The sequence below is a fragment of the Sebastes fasciatus genome, chromosome 2 (assembly GCF_043250625.1).
Source record: "Sebastes fasciatus isolate fSebFas1 chromosome 2, fSebFas1.pri, whole genome shotgun sequence".
Lineage (NCBI taxonomy): Eukaryota > Metazoa > Chordata > Actinopteri > Perciformes > Sebastidae > Sebastes > Sebastes fasciatus.
Window position 1 is genome coordinate 30,484,615 of NC_133796.1, and position 19,411 is coordinate 30,504,025.

The window sequence follows — 19,411 nt, forward strand, 5'->3', positions numbered from 1 at the left end:
AACAGATGTACCACTACATACCACTAAATGAAAATCACCCATTCAACAGCAGCCATCCATTGCCCCACTATACACTGGAACAGTCAATGGCCTCATCCACTTTGCATCATCAACACAGCTGGAAGGGAGAAATGATGAATCTCTGTTAGAGCCACTTTAGGTATTTTTTCCAATCCATCTCTCTCTGGCACACTGTTGAAGGCTCTTGCCAGTCCCACTCTGCCTCAATTATCTGGCTATGCCCAGCTGAGATGCAATAATCCAAACTCTCATTCCCTGCAATTTCCACACTTGTGTCTGCACACTCACTTGCCTTATGTTCACAATCACTTATGTAGGTGCTTCTTCCCGTTCCTGGAGGATCAGAGACACTGGAGCACATACTGTTGGGCTGAAGGAAGGAGGGATTTCACCCACTATAGGCCTGATACACTGCTCAGACTGCTGGGGTGAAGCAGTTCATTTGCACATCATTATTTCTTACGTGATAAAGGTTTAGTTTTGCATAATTCCGTTTCATAAAATTTTTCAAGAAATTTAAAAATGATTACCAACTACCTGAGGTATTGATGTGACTTTTCAACAGCAGCATACCTACAGTATATAGGTATGCTTATAGATGCAGACGGAATTTAAAAACTAGAGCGAGACCAATATATCAGCCAGACTGATATATCCTCCGATGTCATATCAGTTAATTGCAAATATATTGTTATATGCCGGCCAATAAGTGTGACAAGAAACTGCAGTACAGAAATGCCCACACTATGTTTGAGGTCCTTTTGTCACAACTACAGTACATAGTTTGTCCACCAGATAGTAACTTTGAGTTACTGGCATCCTGCATCATGATCAGCCACAAAAACTCTTAAAATTAAAAAAAAATGTAATTCCTTTCCATTGTTTTGATGCCCGGCACATATTTATTTTCTGACTATCAACACAGAAACAATTACCCAATCCACAAAATACCATAAATCATTACTGATACATTTAATATTGTGGGTTTCAATAACTTCTGCAATATGCACTGGTAACACTTCAGATATTTGAGGCTGAAAAACTGCAACCACAATTCAAAGCATTAAACTGTCACCGCCTTTGAGTTGAATCGCAGCAACAGCACGCCATTTTATTTGACACTGCAATTCAATATAGAAGAAACAAATAGGACACTGATCATATCTAAGAATAAAAGCCATGCAAATCTTGTTCAGCAGTGTTTCCCTTGAGTCCACCAACATGTTAAACCTCATATGTATGAATGCAATACTGCTTCACCCAAAATTATCAGGTTATTATGGCTACCTTCTAAAACTAATTAATTAATTACCAATGAAGTTTAAGTTGCTGATAATCCACAAGAGACACACAAGTTCTGGTTTTATTAGGCCAATACAGATGGTTGAGATTTGGAAAAAAATAATAAACAATATATAGGCTGATATTTGATTTTGACAGAAAATGTGATTATTTAATCAAAGAACAGTTGACATAAGATAACAGTAAATTTCTTACAAAAATCTTTATAGGAAATTTAAAAAATATAAATCTAATAATATATAAATAAAACCATTAACTTGATTAACTGTTCTCTAGTCATGTCCACATTTTTTATGTATATTTTTTGTTTGCAGTGGTACAAAACAACAGCCCACTTTGTTACGTTTGTAAAGGACAAAGCTGGTCACAGACAACACACAGTCATAACAATGAGCTTCGGCTGTAACACGATTCTCCCGACAGTCTCTGATTCTTTTCTGTTCCAGACAAAAAGCATCGTGCTGATGATGACGTCTATTTTAGAAGTCACAAAGTGCCCAGCCTAAAGGTGGCTGTCTGTCCACATGATGTCAACATCTTACTAGGGCTGCGCAATTCATCGAATATTAATCGCAATCGCGATTTTGACTTCACACAATTAAATGAACATGATCGACTGCGATATTTACGTTTAAAATGTGAACTCTGCTCATCTCCGCCACACATCAAATCAAGCGCTTCCTAAACCAACAGCCAACCTGGAGACAACCAAGATGTTTTGGCTTCACTTATTTTAAGTCTTATTTTGATGCAAATATTTGTTAATTACCAGGAATGTAGCACAACGTAAAAGTAAAAGCAGTGCTCTGTTGATTTAAATTTGAGTAAAAAGTTTTGGTACAATTTTATTTTGCTTTTAGGAGATGCACTGTGAATAAGGACCAGTCTGATTTTGATTTGACATTTGCAGGAATGTAGCACAAAATGGAAGTGAAAGTAGTGCTCTGTTTATTTAAAAGTGCAATCAAAATATTTTGTCCCTAAAATCAATGAATATTCATGATTATAATTTTGGCCATAATCGTGCAGCCCTACATCTTACTATATTAAATTATGAAGCACACTAGGGGTGGGGAAAAAAAATCTTTTCACCTATCTTGGTATGTTTTCTTTTTTTACGATTTTGAAATCGATCTTTTAATGCCAGAATCGATATATTTGCTTAATTTGAGTCTATGCGGAGGTAGAAGGAAGTTACCGCTTTTATTGTTGTAGTCTGAGTAATGTGATGTCATATCCGTTCCGTATACGTCAACCAAAACAAACCGCAGCCGGCCACAATGAGAAAGTAGAAAACGGCGGAGGGTCTGCGTGGATACGATCTGCACCCTCACAATTTAAATCCAACGTGGTAAACACTACACATACAGTAAAGTATGGAAACACTTACCAGGAAAAGCAGAGCTGGACATCACGGCTAAAGCTGCATGCTAACTCTGTCATGGACAGGAAACATTATCATATTACGGTAACGCACGGTTGAGCCAGTTGTCACTCACATCTCCGTGGTCAAATCAGACTGACATTTATGTTAAATGCATTCAAAGAGGAAGTATACACGTGTTACTACGTCCAGTTTTCAAAATAAGGTGTTAACAAAATGAACTGTACTGTATATACAAAATAACAAAATGTCTTGCTGGAAAATCAGGAGATAGGTGAGTCGTCCCAGCCCTAAAGCACACACAGCAATGCTTTCTCAATGCCGGACATGGATGACATAAATGTTTGAGGTTGCACACATGTGGCGGTCGTTCTAGTATACAGTCATTCTGGTTATCTGCAGACCAATCAACCTTCAAGAATGTAAAGTTTCATTATGTATCATCAATGTGTTTTAGATATGACTCAACAACCTGGCTTGTGAAAACATTTCATCATCCACAATTTAAAAAATATACATTGAGTTGCCAGTTTATTAGTGTAGGAGCTATTTATTTGTTGTTAGTATTAAATTGTTGTTACTAATAATAAGTAGTATTGTTATTATTCGATGTTTACTTTATTTAAAATTTTTAATAGTGTTTTCTTTTGCTAGTTATTTGTTTAGTTGAACTACTTTCTTGTTTAGTATATTTCGTTTTTTGTGTAATTTTTGTTTTCTTTTGTTTATGAATTGGGTCAAACTGTGAGCACCCCTGGTTATATAGGTAGGTAGGACCAGCATGCACCTGGGTGATCTTAATACATCAGAGGCTGCACCAACCTGTTCATATTCAAGTCACAAATTAAATCTCACCCTTTTAGAGCTGCTTTTAATGTGTGATTAATGTTGTGTTTTTATATTATGATGTTCTTTTTATGATCTTTTTGAGTGTGTAAAGTGTCTTTGAGCCTCATGAAAAGCACTATATAAATAAAATGTATTATTAATATTATTATTATTATTATGTTTTTTCACCAGAACAAGAGAAGCAGCGAATTCATGTTTTCTTTGTGCTTTGTTTGCTTGCTTTTTTGGATTAATAAACCATCAGAAACAAATTTTGCATGGACAATGGACTAAACCATATACCCATGGTGCGTCAGTGGCCTTTTGATTTAAGTTTGATTTTTCCCACAAATGGCTTACAATTAGGTACACCTGTATAATCTGATGCAATCCAGTAAAAAACCTCCAATAAATCTAATCTTTGACTCTTTTTGTTGACACTGTTTCAGAGTCTTTGAGGCTGCAGCAGTAAGTGGTGTTGCTGTACTGTAAATGTGATTCTAAAAAACAACCAGAACAATGATAGTCTGAAGTCTTTGTGTCATAAAATTAACATCTATGTGGGAACCTCACCAGGAAGGTGTGACTTTACAGTAGAGTAGTAAAGAGAGTAGAGACACACACACACACACACACACACACACACACACACACACAACACATCCTCCTCACTTGAATGATTCGTTATTCTAAAATTAATCCTCACAACTCCACAGTTCATGTGAGACAGCCCTGTTCTTGTTTCTTTGTCTTTTCACTCAGTTTCCACTAAGTGCGTGTCTTTCGTTTCACAGATAACCGACTACAACGAGGCTTTGTGGATGCACACAAAACATGCTTTCAGAAAACATAATGCTTGATTGTTGACTTTCTCTAGTAGCACATCAGACAATAGATGTGCTTCGGATTAATGTCCTGTAGCATTTATGGCTGGGAAGCGAGCCAGAAGTAGGGCATCATCTGAACTCTTGTTATTACAACCAAACCCACCCATCGAGATGCTCATAGATAAACAAAAAAGGACCAGTCATTTGTGGAAAAGACAATTTGATGTGTGTGTATATATGAGGGCTATCACAGGGACTGATATTATCAAACTGCTACTTGTACAAAGGGAAAAAACTAGAGCTGTCCTGAAAACCATTTTTTGGGCTTTGAAGGTTCGGTGAGAAATATTCAAAGGTATTCGAGGCTTCGCAGCGCAGCGCGTTCTGTCTGTCTGACTCTATCGCATTACTGTACCTACGGAAGCCCTGAAAGGCAAGCGAGACATTTCTTTTTCCGGTGATCCATTTTCTAAGTCTGATCTAAAAATGTTTCTCTCCTGTGTTTATGACTTAAGAACAGGTGGATTTATTTGCCAGGATAATCTTTCTAAGTTCCTTTCTTTTGTTTGTGAAACCGGTAGAAAAAAAACATTTTTTCAGGCTGATTTTTAAAGAAAATTTCCTGTCTGAAAACAAGTAAAATTAAAAAAAATCTTCTGTTTTCCCTAAGAGGCAAAGAAAAAAAGGAACTTAGAAAAATCAATCTAAAAAAATGTTTTCACTTGTTTTCACACAGAGGCAAAAAAGAAAAATCTGACTAAAATGTTTTTTTTTCTACCTGTTCCACAGACCAAAAAAAGGAACGTAGAAAGATTATTCTGGCAAAACAAAAAAATGTCCACCTGTTCTTAAGTCATAAACACAGGAGAGAAATAATTTAGATCACATTTAGAAATGTTCTCATTTTCCTTTCAGGGCTTCCGTAGTACACACTCACACCTCTACACACAACATGCAGCGATATCCATCTGAGAATAACTAATGAAAATTAGTGTTGAATATGAATGATGAATAATGTTGTGGGATTATTTCTTATTTCATGAGATATTTAGGGATTTATACTTTATTTTACATACTTGCATATATAAAAAAAAAAAAATCGAAAAACAAAGCATTCAAATGGCAATGGTCGAAGCTTCAAAGCTTTGAAGCATTCGGGTCAGCCCTAAAAAAAACAAACACTACAGAATAACTCAGAGGATGTCTCACAACACTAAAAAAAAAAACGACACTACAATTCACAAGCACTTTTGATTGCATCTCACTCATATCAGACGTATTAATGAACCTGATTCAACACACCTCACAGCAAACCCTGATAAGAACAGACTGTATTGTTTCCGTGAACACTTGCTGCTCTTGACACTTAATAACACACCTTGATCAAAGCAGCCAAAACATACCGAATTTACGCCTCATTATGCATCTGACAGTACGGTAAACAACCTTCACTGTATTACAGCATGATGCTAATTAGATCAACTAAACAGGAGAGACTTCAGAGATTCTGACTCTGATGAAGATGCAGTTGCCGTCGAAACGTTAGTCTTCTAATAAAGTTGATTGCTTTAAATCCGTGTGCTCCAGTGTGCTTTGGACCCGGTCTCTGAAGTCTCTCCTGTTACAAGATTGCCCTGATCTGTGAGCACCGAACAGGCTTACTATTCATTGTGAAACGGTTGAAGCGTGTCTAACCTCCTTTCTTTAGATCAATTAAACATTTACACACATCTATGGCCTAAGCCGCGCTTTGTTCTACATCTTTACTACATCACTCCACTATAACTCCAGGTGGAGCCGTTTCAACCACCAGAGCGCACAGAGGAGGGAAAAGCATCACATGCAGTGCAAGACTGAGAGCATATCAGAGGGTTTATTGAAGTAGGTTTGTGGGATCCTACCTGATGCAGTGAACTGACTGCTTCCGAGTGTGGTGGGCCTGTTTTTCGCTCCGCTTACAGGAGGAGAGAACATCTGAAAGGAGGAATATGGATCTACAATTAGAGCCCAACAGTGTAAACGCAACCATTCACACATTGACTCCTGCAATTATCCTGAAAGCAGCTCGTGATTTTCAAAAATGAAGGACAGTCTGTCAAATCTAGGGTGACCGGGTGTCCCACTTTACAAGGCCCTGCACAGCATTTTTATCCCTTGTCCCATGTCCCACATATTGACACGATGTCCCACATTTTCATTGGTTCTAGTTTTCAAAAGTCAAACCACTGCAGGGCAGACACTTTTTTTAAATCTGGCTTTTATCCAATGGCTGTGAAGAAAGCAGGGAAGGCTGTCATCACGAGACTGTTTACTGTCAAGCTGCGCACACGTGGGTCAAGTGCAGGTTGACATTTCACCGTCTTTGCTACGCTCAACGGAAAAAATTGCGAGTCACCGCAAATCACAAGCTATGCAGATTTAGGCGGAATATGATGGAAACTACCACAAAGAAAAGGAAGAGCAGCTACAACAAAGACTGTAAAACTACTTATAAGTATTGATAAGCGGTTGGATGTTTTTTGTGAAATTTGCCAGTTATTTTTCAGTTTCATTTCATTTCAGTTCATGCGAGTCAAACAAGAAACTTGCGGCTCAAAAAGAGATGTACCGATCTATGGATGCATTCGGGCAAAGCATAGAGATATTACGAGCTAAGGGGCAGAATAGAAATGTTTATTATTTAAGTTAGATAGACATTATATCAAAATTGTAGATTACATCTCAGCCTTGGTAACGTGTCCCACATTGTCCCACACGAACATACTCTTTGTCCCACATTTGGTCAAATCATATTAGCTCGCACTCATATGAACTATGAGGGGTGGAAGTAACAAAATTTAACTGATAAAAACGGAGGTGATGAAAATGGATGAGAATTGAAAAATGGAGCCGTAAAAATGGACGTGAATTGAAAAAATGGAGCGACGAATTATCAAGTGATTTAATTCATTTATAGCCGATTTGACTAAAACAGTCGTGACATGATGAAAACAGAGCCATGTTTCATAATTTTCACCATCTTACTTCCATCATTCACAACACAAAATTGCCATGTATCATTTAAGGAAAGTGACCTCAAGGGTGGACGTTACAAAAACTAATTGAAGAAGAGGGAAGTGATGAGAATGGACGTGAATTGAAAAATAGTGATACATTGTCAATTGATTTGATAAACGTGATAGACATTTTATTTGAAACAGTGCCGCTCTGATAATCAACTGTCGACCATTCATCATTCACAACTCCCAACTGACATTTATTGTTTACAGCAGGCAATTTTTAGGTCCAATCAAAAAAAAAAGGACACGCCCACTCAGCAAACGGCACTCTCTACTTTGCCCAGACATTCGCTTGTCAGTGGGCGTGGTTTTTGATTGACATCTTGGGCGGAGGTAACAAAGATTGCGTGCTGTAAACGATAAATGTCAGTTTGGTGTTGTGAATGATGAATGGTCGACAGTTGATTATCAGAGCAACAGTGTTTCATATCAATTGACACTTTATCACTATTTTTCAATTCACATACATTTTCATCACTCTTCAATTATTTTTGTTACTTCCACCATTGAGGGTCACTTTCCTTAAAGCATCAGCAGGCAGTACGTTTTTGGCATCACTTTCAGTGTATTGTAATTCAAGTGTTCTGAGAGAAAACGAGACTTCTGCACCTCCTCATGGCTCTGTTTTCAGGCTTTAAAACATCTAGCCCGTGACGGAAGACTTTGGCCAATCACAGGTCATTCCTATTGGCTGTGCTCCGGCTGGTGGGCGGTGCTTGATATTTCCTCAACTGATCTCAACATGGCTGCCGGGTCACAAACTTTCTCATTTTACAGCTAAACAGTACTCTACAAGATGTTTCTGAAAACATTTTGAGGAGAGAAATAGGCATTACAGTAACAGAATATTGATTCATATTTGATCAGCGCTGCCTAGTTTGACCGTTTGGTCGGAGTTCACGAGGGATTGTCTCGTGGCTCTCATAGACGGCAGCTGGACGGCAGACTCCAGCTTGGCTCTGATTGGTTGTTTTCCTTTGGTCTGTGAAATCTTGCAGATGCCATTAGGAGCACTGGAGGACACCGGAGGCACATGATTTTTTTCAGATTACCTGTCTCATGCACTAGTGTCAGGATAAAGTGACCGTTTTATAAAAATAACTTCTTTTTTTTAAAATCATATTTGCTCCAATTCTACCCACTGCACCTTTAAATGATAAAAGATAATGTTGTGAATGATGAATGATGAATGTAAGATGGTGAAAATGATGAAACGTGGCTCTGCTTTCATCATATCACAACTTTGTTTTTAGTCAAATCGGCTTTAACTTAACCAAAATCACTTTGCAAATGTATCACATCCTTAATTTTTTTTTACTTCACATGCATTTTCATCACGTCCATTTCTGTTGCTTCCACCTCCTCATAATGAACTGATCAATTACAGTCCTGCTTTAGTCTATCTGGTTCTCTCACCTCTCTAATAAAAGCCCTCAGAGCTGCATGATGGCACCGAGGAGGTAAAAGACTGATGGTAAAAGACTGATGAAGAAGAGTGAAAAAGACATCCTACCGCACTAAAATCCAGCAGGTCACTTAATTCCTTGTCTGTTCCGAGAGCGGCAATCCGCTGCTGAGGATTCATCCTGTCGATCTAGAGACCTGGAGGAGACAACACAGTCCATCAGGTCACAGCGAGCAGGGCTTATTATACAGCGGAGCCACACAGGAAATGACCAAGAGGTGCATGTTACAGGGACGCAGGAGAAAGACCAGCAGCACTGAGCTGAGGAGCAAAGTTACAGCATGTAGACACACTGACAGCCACATTACAACACATTAAATAGTGCACACATGTGGTTAGTTTGATTAAAAAGAGACCGCGTGTTGGAGAGCTGCAGCAGCACATTGCGGCAGTCATTTCTCTGTAGTTAACACAGACATGTATGTAACTCCCTGAGGAGGTTAATGTTAATGTTAATGTTAATGTGGCGGACTCATAACGACGTTAGTGCTGAGGCACATAACGACCCTTAGCTGTCTGGCTAACACTAGCTGCAGTTTCTGCTCCGTTTGTATTGAAAATAGCTGCTTTAGTTCAGAGAAGAGCTCTTTCTCTAACGAGGGAAACATACATTACACACTGGCTCAAAATAAGTAACTCAGCACAAACAAATATGTCCAATAACAAGTCTCCAGCTGCAGAGTACACCACGCAGTGATGGTCTTTCTCTCAACTCTTAACTTCTTTCACTGCTCCGACAGCTTTCTGTGAACTAACACTCATATTTTACCTTTTCCCGATTAAAATCCCGACTAGGGTGATCTGGTAGAAGACTTGCTTTCTTGCAGTACGCCTCAACAGAGCGGAGAGTGGGTTTAAACGGAGATATCTGGGTGAAATATCCTCTAAATATACTGTATTTATATATATCAGTTACGAGTTTCCCTTAGGCAGACATTTTTAGGTTTGCAAAAGCCTCAGCACCGCGATGACACTGGTTATTGTATCCCTCCGCCGAGCACAGTGACATGATGGTCCCACACAGCAGGAGATGAGATGCTGCAGGAGACACAGACACAGACATGTGTATGTGTAGCACACATGATCTAATGCAGGGGTCAGCAACCTTTACTATCAAAAGAGACGTTTTAGGCAAAAAGGGAAAAAAATCTGTCTGGAGCCGCAGAACATTTGAGCATTGTGATGAAGGTAACACAGTTTATAGTCTAAGTATATAGTATATAAGTCTAATGCAGTGAGGGACACAGTGCAAATGTACTACGGAGTATTAGGGCCACATTGAGGGAAAAACATCTGAGATTTACAGAATGAAGTCATAACTTTACGAGAAAAAAAGTCGTAATGTTACGAGAATAAACTCATAACTTTAGGATAAAAAAGTTGTAATATTACGAGAATAAACTCATAACTTTACGAGAAAAAAAGTCGTAATATAACGAGAATAAAGTCACAACTTTAAGAGAAAAAAAGAAAATAACCCTTAAAATTACTACTTTATAATATTATGACTTTATTCTCATATTACGACAATGATACATAAAAATGAAAATGTAAACAAAAAACAGTTATTCATTTCCATTTTTAAAAATCCACAGGGAGCCACTGGAGAGGAGCTGAAGAGCCACATGAGCTGCAGGTTGCTGACCCCTGGTCTGGGGTCACACTGATGCTCCACGTGTCTCTCTCTGCTTTATTAATGGTGCATTTAATGGATTATAGTGGACTGCAGCATCACAGACATTTACACTTACAAATACATTTGAATGCCTGGGGGGAAAAAATGCAATGTATTCCTTCTGAATAAATTATTGTCAAAACATGCCATGATTATGTTTTTAAACCACTGTCCTGTTCTCACAAAGCTGTTATTTCTTCATATTGGCAAAATAAATGTTAAAGGGACTTTTTGTAACTTTTTGTATAAATCCTATTTGTAACCAAGCCAAATAAGTACATTTTAAAATACAGCAATGTATATTGTGCAAACACTTTTATTGTGAAATATGTGGACACTGTCGGTCTTTAACTTATCATTATGAAGTAAATGTGATAAAACTTTGCAATAAGATAACATTTTGAGTAGTTACTAGGGAACCAATGTGGAACTGCTAGTAAACCATTAGTTACCAGGCAGTTCTTGAGGAACTCCAAATCAAATTTTTATAGATTAGCTAATGATTATTAATTGAGACGGGACAGTAAGATATTATGTTAATGAACTAATATGTAATTACAGAGCCGGCCCTTATCAATTTGGTGCCCTAGGAAAGATTTTAGCTGGTGCCCCTTGGATCGCAGCCAATTCCACCACCAATCATTGTGTTCATACTGCGTAGCTTTATGTATTTGAGATTAAGCTGCAGATCACATTTAAAAAAAAAATATTTCTTAAAATTATGTTGTAGGTTTTGGTTATCCCACAAACACCTGAAAAGTCTTTCCAACTATCCCTAACGATATATTTTTATGAAACGGTCACTTTATCCTGACAGTAGTGCATGAGACAGGTAATCTGAAAATAATAATGTGCCTCTGTGTCCTCTGGTGCTCCTAATGGTATCTGCAAGATTTCACAGACCGGAGGAAAACAACCAATCAGAGCTGACCTGGAGTCTGCCGTCTCTGAGCAGCTGTCAATCACTCACAAACTCCGATCAAACAGTCAAACTAGGCAGCGCTGATCAAATATGAATCAATATTCTGTTACTGTAATGACTATTTATTGCCTTTTCAGAATCATCTTGTAGTGTACTGTTTAGCTGTAAAATGAGAAAGTTTGTGACCCGGCAGCTGGGTTGAGATCAGTTGAGGAAATACCAAGCACCGCCCACCAGCCGGAGCACAGCCAATAGGAACGCTCTCCCTCTCTTAAATGACTTGTGATTGGCCAAAGTCTCCTGTCACGGGCTAAATTTGTTTAAAGCCTGAAAACAGAGCCATGAGGAGGAATAAAAGTGTAGTTTGCTCTCAGAACACTTGAATTACAATATGCTGAAAGGTTATTATGGAATTTTTGCCCAATGATGTCAAAAACTTACTGCCTGCTGAAGCTTTAAGGAAAGTGACCCTGAAGGATGGAAGTAACAAAAATAATTGAAGAAGAGGGAAGTGATGAAAATGTATGTGAATTGAAAAATAGTGATAAAGTGTCAATTGATTTAAAACAGTGTTGCTCTGATAATCTTTGTCACCTCCGCCCAAGATGTCAATCAAAAATCACGCCCACTGACTACAGTGCAAGCGAATGTCTGCACAAAGTCGAGAGTGCCATTCACTGAGTGGGCGTGTTTTTTTTTTGATAGGACCTAAAAATTGCGTGCTGTAAACAATAAATGTCAGTTGGGAGTTGTGAATGATGAATGGTCGACAGTTGATTATCAGAGCAGCACTGTTTGACTGTTGACCTGTGATTGATCAAAGTCGTCCGTCATGGGCTAGATTATTTAAAGCCTGTAAACAGATCCATGAGGAGGTGCAGAAAGTCTAGTTTGAATTACAACATGCTGAAAGGTTATTATGGAAATGTTTGCCCAATGATGCCAAAAACATTCTGCCTACTGCAGCTTTAACTTTTGTTGAGTTTGTGCTTTTGTTCTGAAGGGTTCAAACCGGAAAAGGTGTTGCTGTCGGCGGAAATCAGGCGGGCATTTGAAAACATGCTAGCTCTAAGTAGTTATTAGTATGAATATTATCTCTTTATAAAGACATTCAGACAACAAGGGGTCGTTTTCCTCCATGGCTAAACAGCGGGAGAGAACAACACGACCTCCCGATATTAACCAGACTTCAGCTCCTGTGGTGAAAACATGTAAACCAGCCCGTCGATCAGAGGAAGGTCTGAGAGCCAGGAAGGAGAGCGACAGACTGAGGGTGAAGACCAGGATCAACATCTCCTACAGCTTCACCAGGTGGAGGAAGCTCAAGGAGGAGAGGAACCTGCGCACTGATGGAGACGTCGCTCACTATCTGCTGAACTTGTGAGTGAAATCATGTATTAAATTAAATGCATAGTGACATGTAAATGCACATATAGTAAATGCACATATAAACGGTTAATTTAAGTCACATAAAATGGTTAAAATAGCGGTCTACTTCTCATGACAGCTCGGTGTGTCTACAGGTGTGTTCACGGTCCAGTAACATGCTTGTTATTATCAGCTCTGCGATGCTGTAATGTGCCGCTGCCTACAAAACTGCAAACTGAAACATTCTGTAGAGATATGTAATATGTAGAAATACAGGCAGCATGCTTAAACGTTTCCCCTTTTTGAGTGAAATGCTTTTCATAACAACCGTAAAACACAGTACAGCGTGGTGCTGGAGGGACTACTTTTTCCTCCGCGCGCTGGCGAGAAACCAGACAAGAGGTCTGCTGCTGTAATGTTGGGTTCATGTTTGTTGTGGATTTGGGATGTGTTAAGGCAAGGCAGCTTTATTTGTATAGCACATTTCAGCAACAGGGCAATTCAAAGTACAAAAGAACATTAAGACATAATTAAAACGGTTATAAAAACATTAAAGATTAGAAAATAAAAACAAGCTAATAGTAAAAGCTAGGATAGAAGCTAAAATAGAATATAACACACAAGAGTACACGCTCTAGTTCAGTATATAAGATCATTATCTGGTTTAATAAAAGGCAGCAGCAAACAGGAAAGTTTTAAGCTTTGATTTAAAAGAACTCAGAGTTGGAGTTGGTCCTGCAGGTTTCTGGGAGCTTGTTCCAAATATTTGGTGCATAAAATGTGAAAATATCTGAATCTTTGAAGTCTGTGACAAATTGAACTTGTCATTACAACTGCTTTGTGGATTTGTTTTTTTTTATAATGCACTTTTAGGTGGTTTAATTGAAGTATTAGATAGATAGATAGATAGATAGATAGATAGATAGATAGATAGATAGATAGATAGATAGATAGTAACTTTATTGATTCCGAGGGAAATTCAAGTTTCCAGCATCACAGTTCCATAGTGCAAAACATGTTAGTAAAAAGGCAGTAAAAAAGTTAGTAGTGCAAAGTACAAAAATATATATATAAGATATAAAAATACAAGGAGATGAAGAAAACTGTTAAAAATGAGTATAGTGCAGGGTAACTCCAGTAGCTTAGTCTATGAAAGTGCACTGTGTGCATTATTATCTGTCCTGCAGACCGTCCTCTTTTGTCCCCCTCCCCTCCCTAGAGAGGTGTTGTACAGTTTGATGGCTCGGGGGACAAAGGATTTCCTGAGTCTGTCTGTGGAGCACTTGGGGAGCAGCAGCCTGCCACTAAACAAGCTCCTCTTTTTGGTGATGACGGCTTGCAGAGGATGGCTGGCGTTGTCCATTATGGCCAGCAGTCTGCTGAGTGTTCTTTCCTCTAGCGTTGCATAGAGGCTAAAAAACATTAGTTCACCATGTGGTTCACCCACACCCCCCAAGATTTAAAATTACGAACCTGTTTAGCATGAAGTTATAGCATGAAATATTATCCCATATGTGTTTATCAATCAAAAGGTTTAGGTATGTGAGCAATTTTGAATGGAGACACATTTTGTTTCTCTTTGAGACGATGAGTTTGAGTGGTTTATGAATTTGGCCTGCAGTTTAAGTGTTGTGTTCCCTTATACAGTTGGATGAAGTGAAAGAGGAGGTAGACCTTGACTGAAACTTTTATGACTGAAAATGGAAACTTGAAACTGAAATTGTAAAGAACATTAGGGTGTGGAGAAGTCATAGGTGGTGGATGAGTTTGTACACTTGCCGTTTGACTGCAGTGACTTGGGTTTGAACCCTTTTACTCCTGGATTGATGGATCTTTGTCACTCAGCTTTTCAATTTAGTACGTAAATAAATAGAATGAAACTCCTAAAGGACCAGTGTGTAACATTAATGTGGATCTATTGGTAGAAATGGAATATAATATTAAGAAGTATGTTTTCTTTAGTGTACAATCACCTGATAATAAAAATTGTTGTGTTTTTGTTACCTTAAAATGAGCCGTTTATATCTACATACTTCACGGAGTCTGCCATGTTGCACCACCACGTTTCAACAGTAGTCCAGAACAGACAAACCAAACTCTAACTTAAAACTTTTCCTGCTTTGGCCGGAGTCAATAATGTTACTTGCTCCCGCCGCCGCTCTTTCTCTCTCTTGCTTCACCACTCACTTCCCACGTACACACACACACACTCTAGGCACTGGCTCTGCTCCAAATGGCCTACGCTACTCTTAACACAACTGGCTCTACGGAGGGCCATTTGCGTTTTCACGTTTGCCACCGTAGCAATCCTACATGCTTGGCACAGGGGAGAAGCTTCAGTTGGTTGCAATCTCCTCACTTCACCGCCAGATACCGCCAGATCCTAAGCTAACTGGACCTTTAAATGTTGGCTGTGGCAGGTAAAACTTTTAGGTCACCTGCCAGTGCCACCATGGCAGAAAGGTTTTCCTTATATTAAGAAATATAATTTTTATGGCAATTTATTCGAATATTTAATCGCGATTAAAGGGACTGTTTGTAAGAATCAAAAAATGCTTGCTAACAACGACACCTGTGGCCGTTAAGTCAATGAAAGTCAGCGTCGGGCTCGCGCTTGTGCTCGCTCTAAATAGACATGAACGAGCATCGCTCAAAACAGTGAGGCGACACACGTCAGCTAAAACCACAATATCACTCTATATTTCACCTGCTTGGCAGTAATGTTAGCTGACCAGACGAAGGCCTCTCCATGAATCACTGCTGATCCTAGTGTTGGCTTTTCCTGCCTCAGCCTCCTGACCGCGGCCGGAGGGAACAGGGGAGACACCGGAGTTTTGGTCGGAGACGATAACGTTCCTCGCTGCGGAGACCCGTCACTTCACAAGACACGGGAAACCTCTGTTGGTCTGGAGGAGCTGCAGCATTTATTTCCGCATAAACGTCCACTGTACATTCACTAGATATTCTCAGAGCTAAACTAACTCTTCTGCAGTGTGTAGTGTGCGCGCATGTACGAAATAACGAAATAGCGAGAACGCACGCGGTGTGTGAGTGAAGGCAGGCAGGCAGGCAGGCAGGCAGGCAGGCAGGCAGGCAGGCAGAGGAGCAGAGTACAGCAGAGACTCCGGCCCTGGAGACCAAAGCGGCCGCGGCCAATACTGTTTAGCAAGACGGGCTTCCCTAGATATAACTTTGCGCTTTTGGTGCTTCCTTGAAGTTTGTGTTGGAGTCTGAGTCTGAACAGCGTAGCCACACGCAAGCGCGCAGGGAGACCAACCCGGATTGATTTATACGTGTAAGAAGTTACATACAGTCCCTTTAATCGCATGATTATCCATGATTAATCACAAATTAATTGCACATTTTTTATCTGTTCAAAATTACCCTTAAAGGGAGATTTGTCAAGTATTTAATACTGTTATCAACATGGAGGTGGGCAAATATGCTGCTTTATGCAAATGTATGTATATATTTATTATTGGAAATCAATTAACAACATAAAACAATGACACATATTGTCCAGAAACCCTCACAGGTACTGCAGTTAACAAAAAATATGCTCAAATCATAAGATGGCAAACTGCAGCCCAACGGCAACAACAGCTGTCAGTGTGCTGACTTGACTATGACTTGCCCCAAACAGCATGTGATTATCATAAAGTGGGCACGTCTGAAAAGGGGAGACTCGTGGGTACCCATAGAACCCATTTTCATTCACATATCTTGAGGTCAGAGTTCAAGGGGCCCCTTTGAAAATGGCAATGACAGTTTTTCCTCGCCAAAATTTAGCGTAAGTTTGGAGCGTTATTTAGCCTCCTTTGTGATAAGCTAGTATGACATGGTTGGTACCAATGGATTCCTTTTTTTTAAAGTTTTATATGATGCCCGTATCTTCACTCTAGCTTTAAAACTGAGCCTGGTACAACCTCCAGAAGATCGATTGTGTTAATGTGTCAAAGGTCCCATATTATAAAAAAAGTGAGATTTTCATGTGTTTTTATTATAAAGCAGGCTTAAGTTCTATATAAATACTGTGAAAGTATCGAAACACTCAATCCACAGAGAAATACACACAGCCCGTATTCAGAAACTCTGCATTGAAACAAGCTGTCAGGATTTCTGCCCATTCGTGATGTCACAAATATACAATATTTAGACCCTTTACACAGATTTAAACGTAAACATTCTAAATGTGTCCCAGTTTATTCCTGGTTGCAGTGTATGTGAATGTCACCAGCTGACAGGAAGTACACATGGACCCAAGCTGTTGCCTAGCAACGCAATTCTGTCAAAATGCACTAGAACGGAGCGTTTCAGACAGAGGGTAAATACAGGTATATTCAGGCTGACAGTATGAGGCTAATAAAGTTTTTTTTAACATTACAGCATGTAAACATGTTCTAGTAAAAACACAAAATACAAGTATGATCCTGAAAATGAGCATAATGCGGGACCTTTAAATAAATTAGTGGCGTTTAAACAAATTTGCGTCAACGTGTTATTATTGTGTTAACTTTGACAGCTCTAATTCTTTTTTTAAAAGCAATTCCTAAATTGAAAATAGTCAGGGATTAAGGTTACATGATATATTCCATATTTCTACTGCCTGGTACAACTGATGGTGGTGATAGGCTGTCAAGATATTGTTGTCACAGAAACGCTTTTCTATAGAAACAGGCCCTTGAATCATTAAATGACTATGATATTTCATCAGACCAAGTTGAAATAGTGGTGTCTCCAACAACAATGCTACAACCAGTATGTTTCGGTTCCGGTGCGGAACGTCCGTCCGTCTGTTGTTGTTGTGTCCGGTGTGTCCGGTGCGGGTCCGCCCACTGCCCATCTCCACAGCCCGTGTTGCCAGATATGAAGCAGCCCTCTGCAGCCATGGAGGCAGGCAGACGAGCCGGACCAACAGAGATAACGGTGGACTCTACCCGACCTAAAAAGCCTCGGCATGTCTCTAAAAAGCTCCACGACCAGAAACGAGGTAAAACACGGATCAATATCGGAGATGAATTTGAGAGATGGAGACAGCTTAAAGCCCAGAAGAATTTTAAGACGGATGCCAAGTTGGCTCATTTCCTCCTGAACAGGTAAGAGGAGCTGAGCTTCAGCTGTATGTGGTTATAGCTAACCTTTATATCATCAGGGCTGGTAGGGAGGACACCCTGCTGGTCCTCAGCCGGCTCTGTGTCCTCTCACTGTGGGCACATGAACGCACCAAATCCACACAGTGTCGAGAAGACATCCACATGAGCTGCTTTAACAATAAATACATGAAATGAGCTGATCTATTTACAGTGTAGGGCTCGTTGTGCAGTACTGGTGTTGCCTGAATGGTGGAGGGGTTGTTCTGAGAGGAATGTTGTCCTTGAATTCATCACATGTGCTCTAACTCAATACAAGATGTATTAACAATTAAAAACACAACTGAAGAGAAACATGACGTGCACATGTTCACTTTACTTTGTAGACAACAAAACACGTTTAAGCCTTTACAATAAAATCTAAAAGTCATGCAAGAGGAGATGATTTGTCATAAGTTTCCTTTAATAGTGAGACATTGATCCATGGGAGGCACCTCTGCCCTGTTTTGTTATTATTAATTACAGACTGCCACCTGTTGGACAATCTCAGATCACACTAACTTCACCAGATGTTTCTCACTAATGAAAAATACCAAGCAACATTGTTTTAACATTGTTTTATTGTTTATTTCCAAGATTTCAGAGATATTTGAATAAGCAAATTAGTAAACGAGACAAAACACAGTTACAATTTACCGTAAACAGATGCTTTCCAGCTGTGTAGTATTTTCTTTTAGAAACATTTTAAATGTGCATACAGTTTATGGGAAGGAACATTTCTTTTTGAAGGTTTTTTGTCTCGAATGTGTAATATATTTACTGTATTAAATCATAAAATGACCATGATATGTCCTCAGAGATTAAAGAAACATGCTGAATTGAAATACTGGCTTCTCTTACAACAATGTTACAGCCAGTGTGTTCTGCTTTGAAATTTCCATTCTGGTGCAGAACATCTGTTATTGTTTTTTGGCCGGCGTGATCCCGTCCACTGCCCATTTCGACACCCCGTTGCCACAAACAAATTGGCACGCAAACACAGCCTTCTGCAGCCATGGAAGCAAGCAAACAAACTGGATCAACAGAGATAACGGTAACGTTAGATTCTACCCGACCTGAAAAGCCTCGGCACATCTCTCTGTGGTCCGTGTGCAGCTGGGTTGTCAATACCAAAAAGCTTAAAGACAAAACTTTCTATAGTTGAATATAGGGGTGTAACGATTCATCTACTACATCGATATAACGATTTGTATTCCTATGATCCAACTACATCGATAGGTACTCGGCAAGTTGTCCTTCATGGGAGACGTATATCGATATAAAATCGATTTGAAACACAAAAATCGATTGTATCGATACTAAGGATTTGCACCTTGTATTTAAGGATGACAAACGTTATATGAAAGTGTTTTTTAGCACTTTTATTAGTAAAGAAATGTTAAACGTTACTCCGGTTCACTCTCCGGACAT

The 19,411-nt window shown here is 39.3% G+C and overlaps 1 protein-coding gene across 6 annotated transcripts in view; it reads right to left on the bottom strand.

Moving 5' to 3' along the window:
• The window catches only part of tcf12 (transcription factor 12), a 103,498-nt gene extending 93,703 nt beyond the window's left edge, over positions 1 to 9,795 (bottom strand). For all 6 annotated transcript variants that reach the window (XM_074618594.1, XM_074618602.1, XM_074618584.1 and 3 more), the window contains exons 1-3: positions 9,656 to 9,795; positions 8,935 to 9,023; positions 6,264 to 6,336 (exon numbers count right to left, since the gene is read on the bottom strand). In XM_074618594.1, coding sequence (XP_074474695.1) covers positions 6,264 to 6,336; positions 8,935 to 9,006 — 145 coding nt within the window. In that variant the 5' untranslated portion in view covers positions 9,007 to 9,023; positions 9,656 to 9,795. The remainder of the gene's footprint in view (positions 1 to 6,263; positions 6,337 to 8,934; positions 9,024 to 9,655) is intronic.
• Positions 9,796 to 19,411: the final 9,616 nt, after the last annotated feature.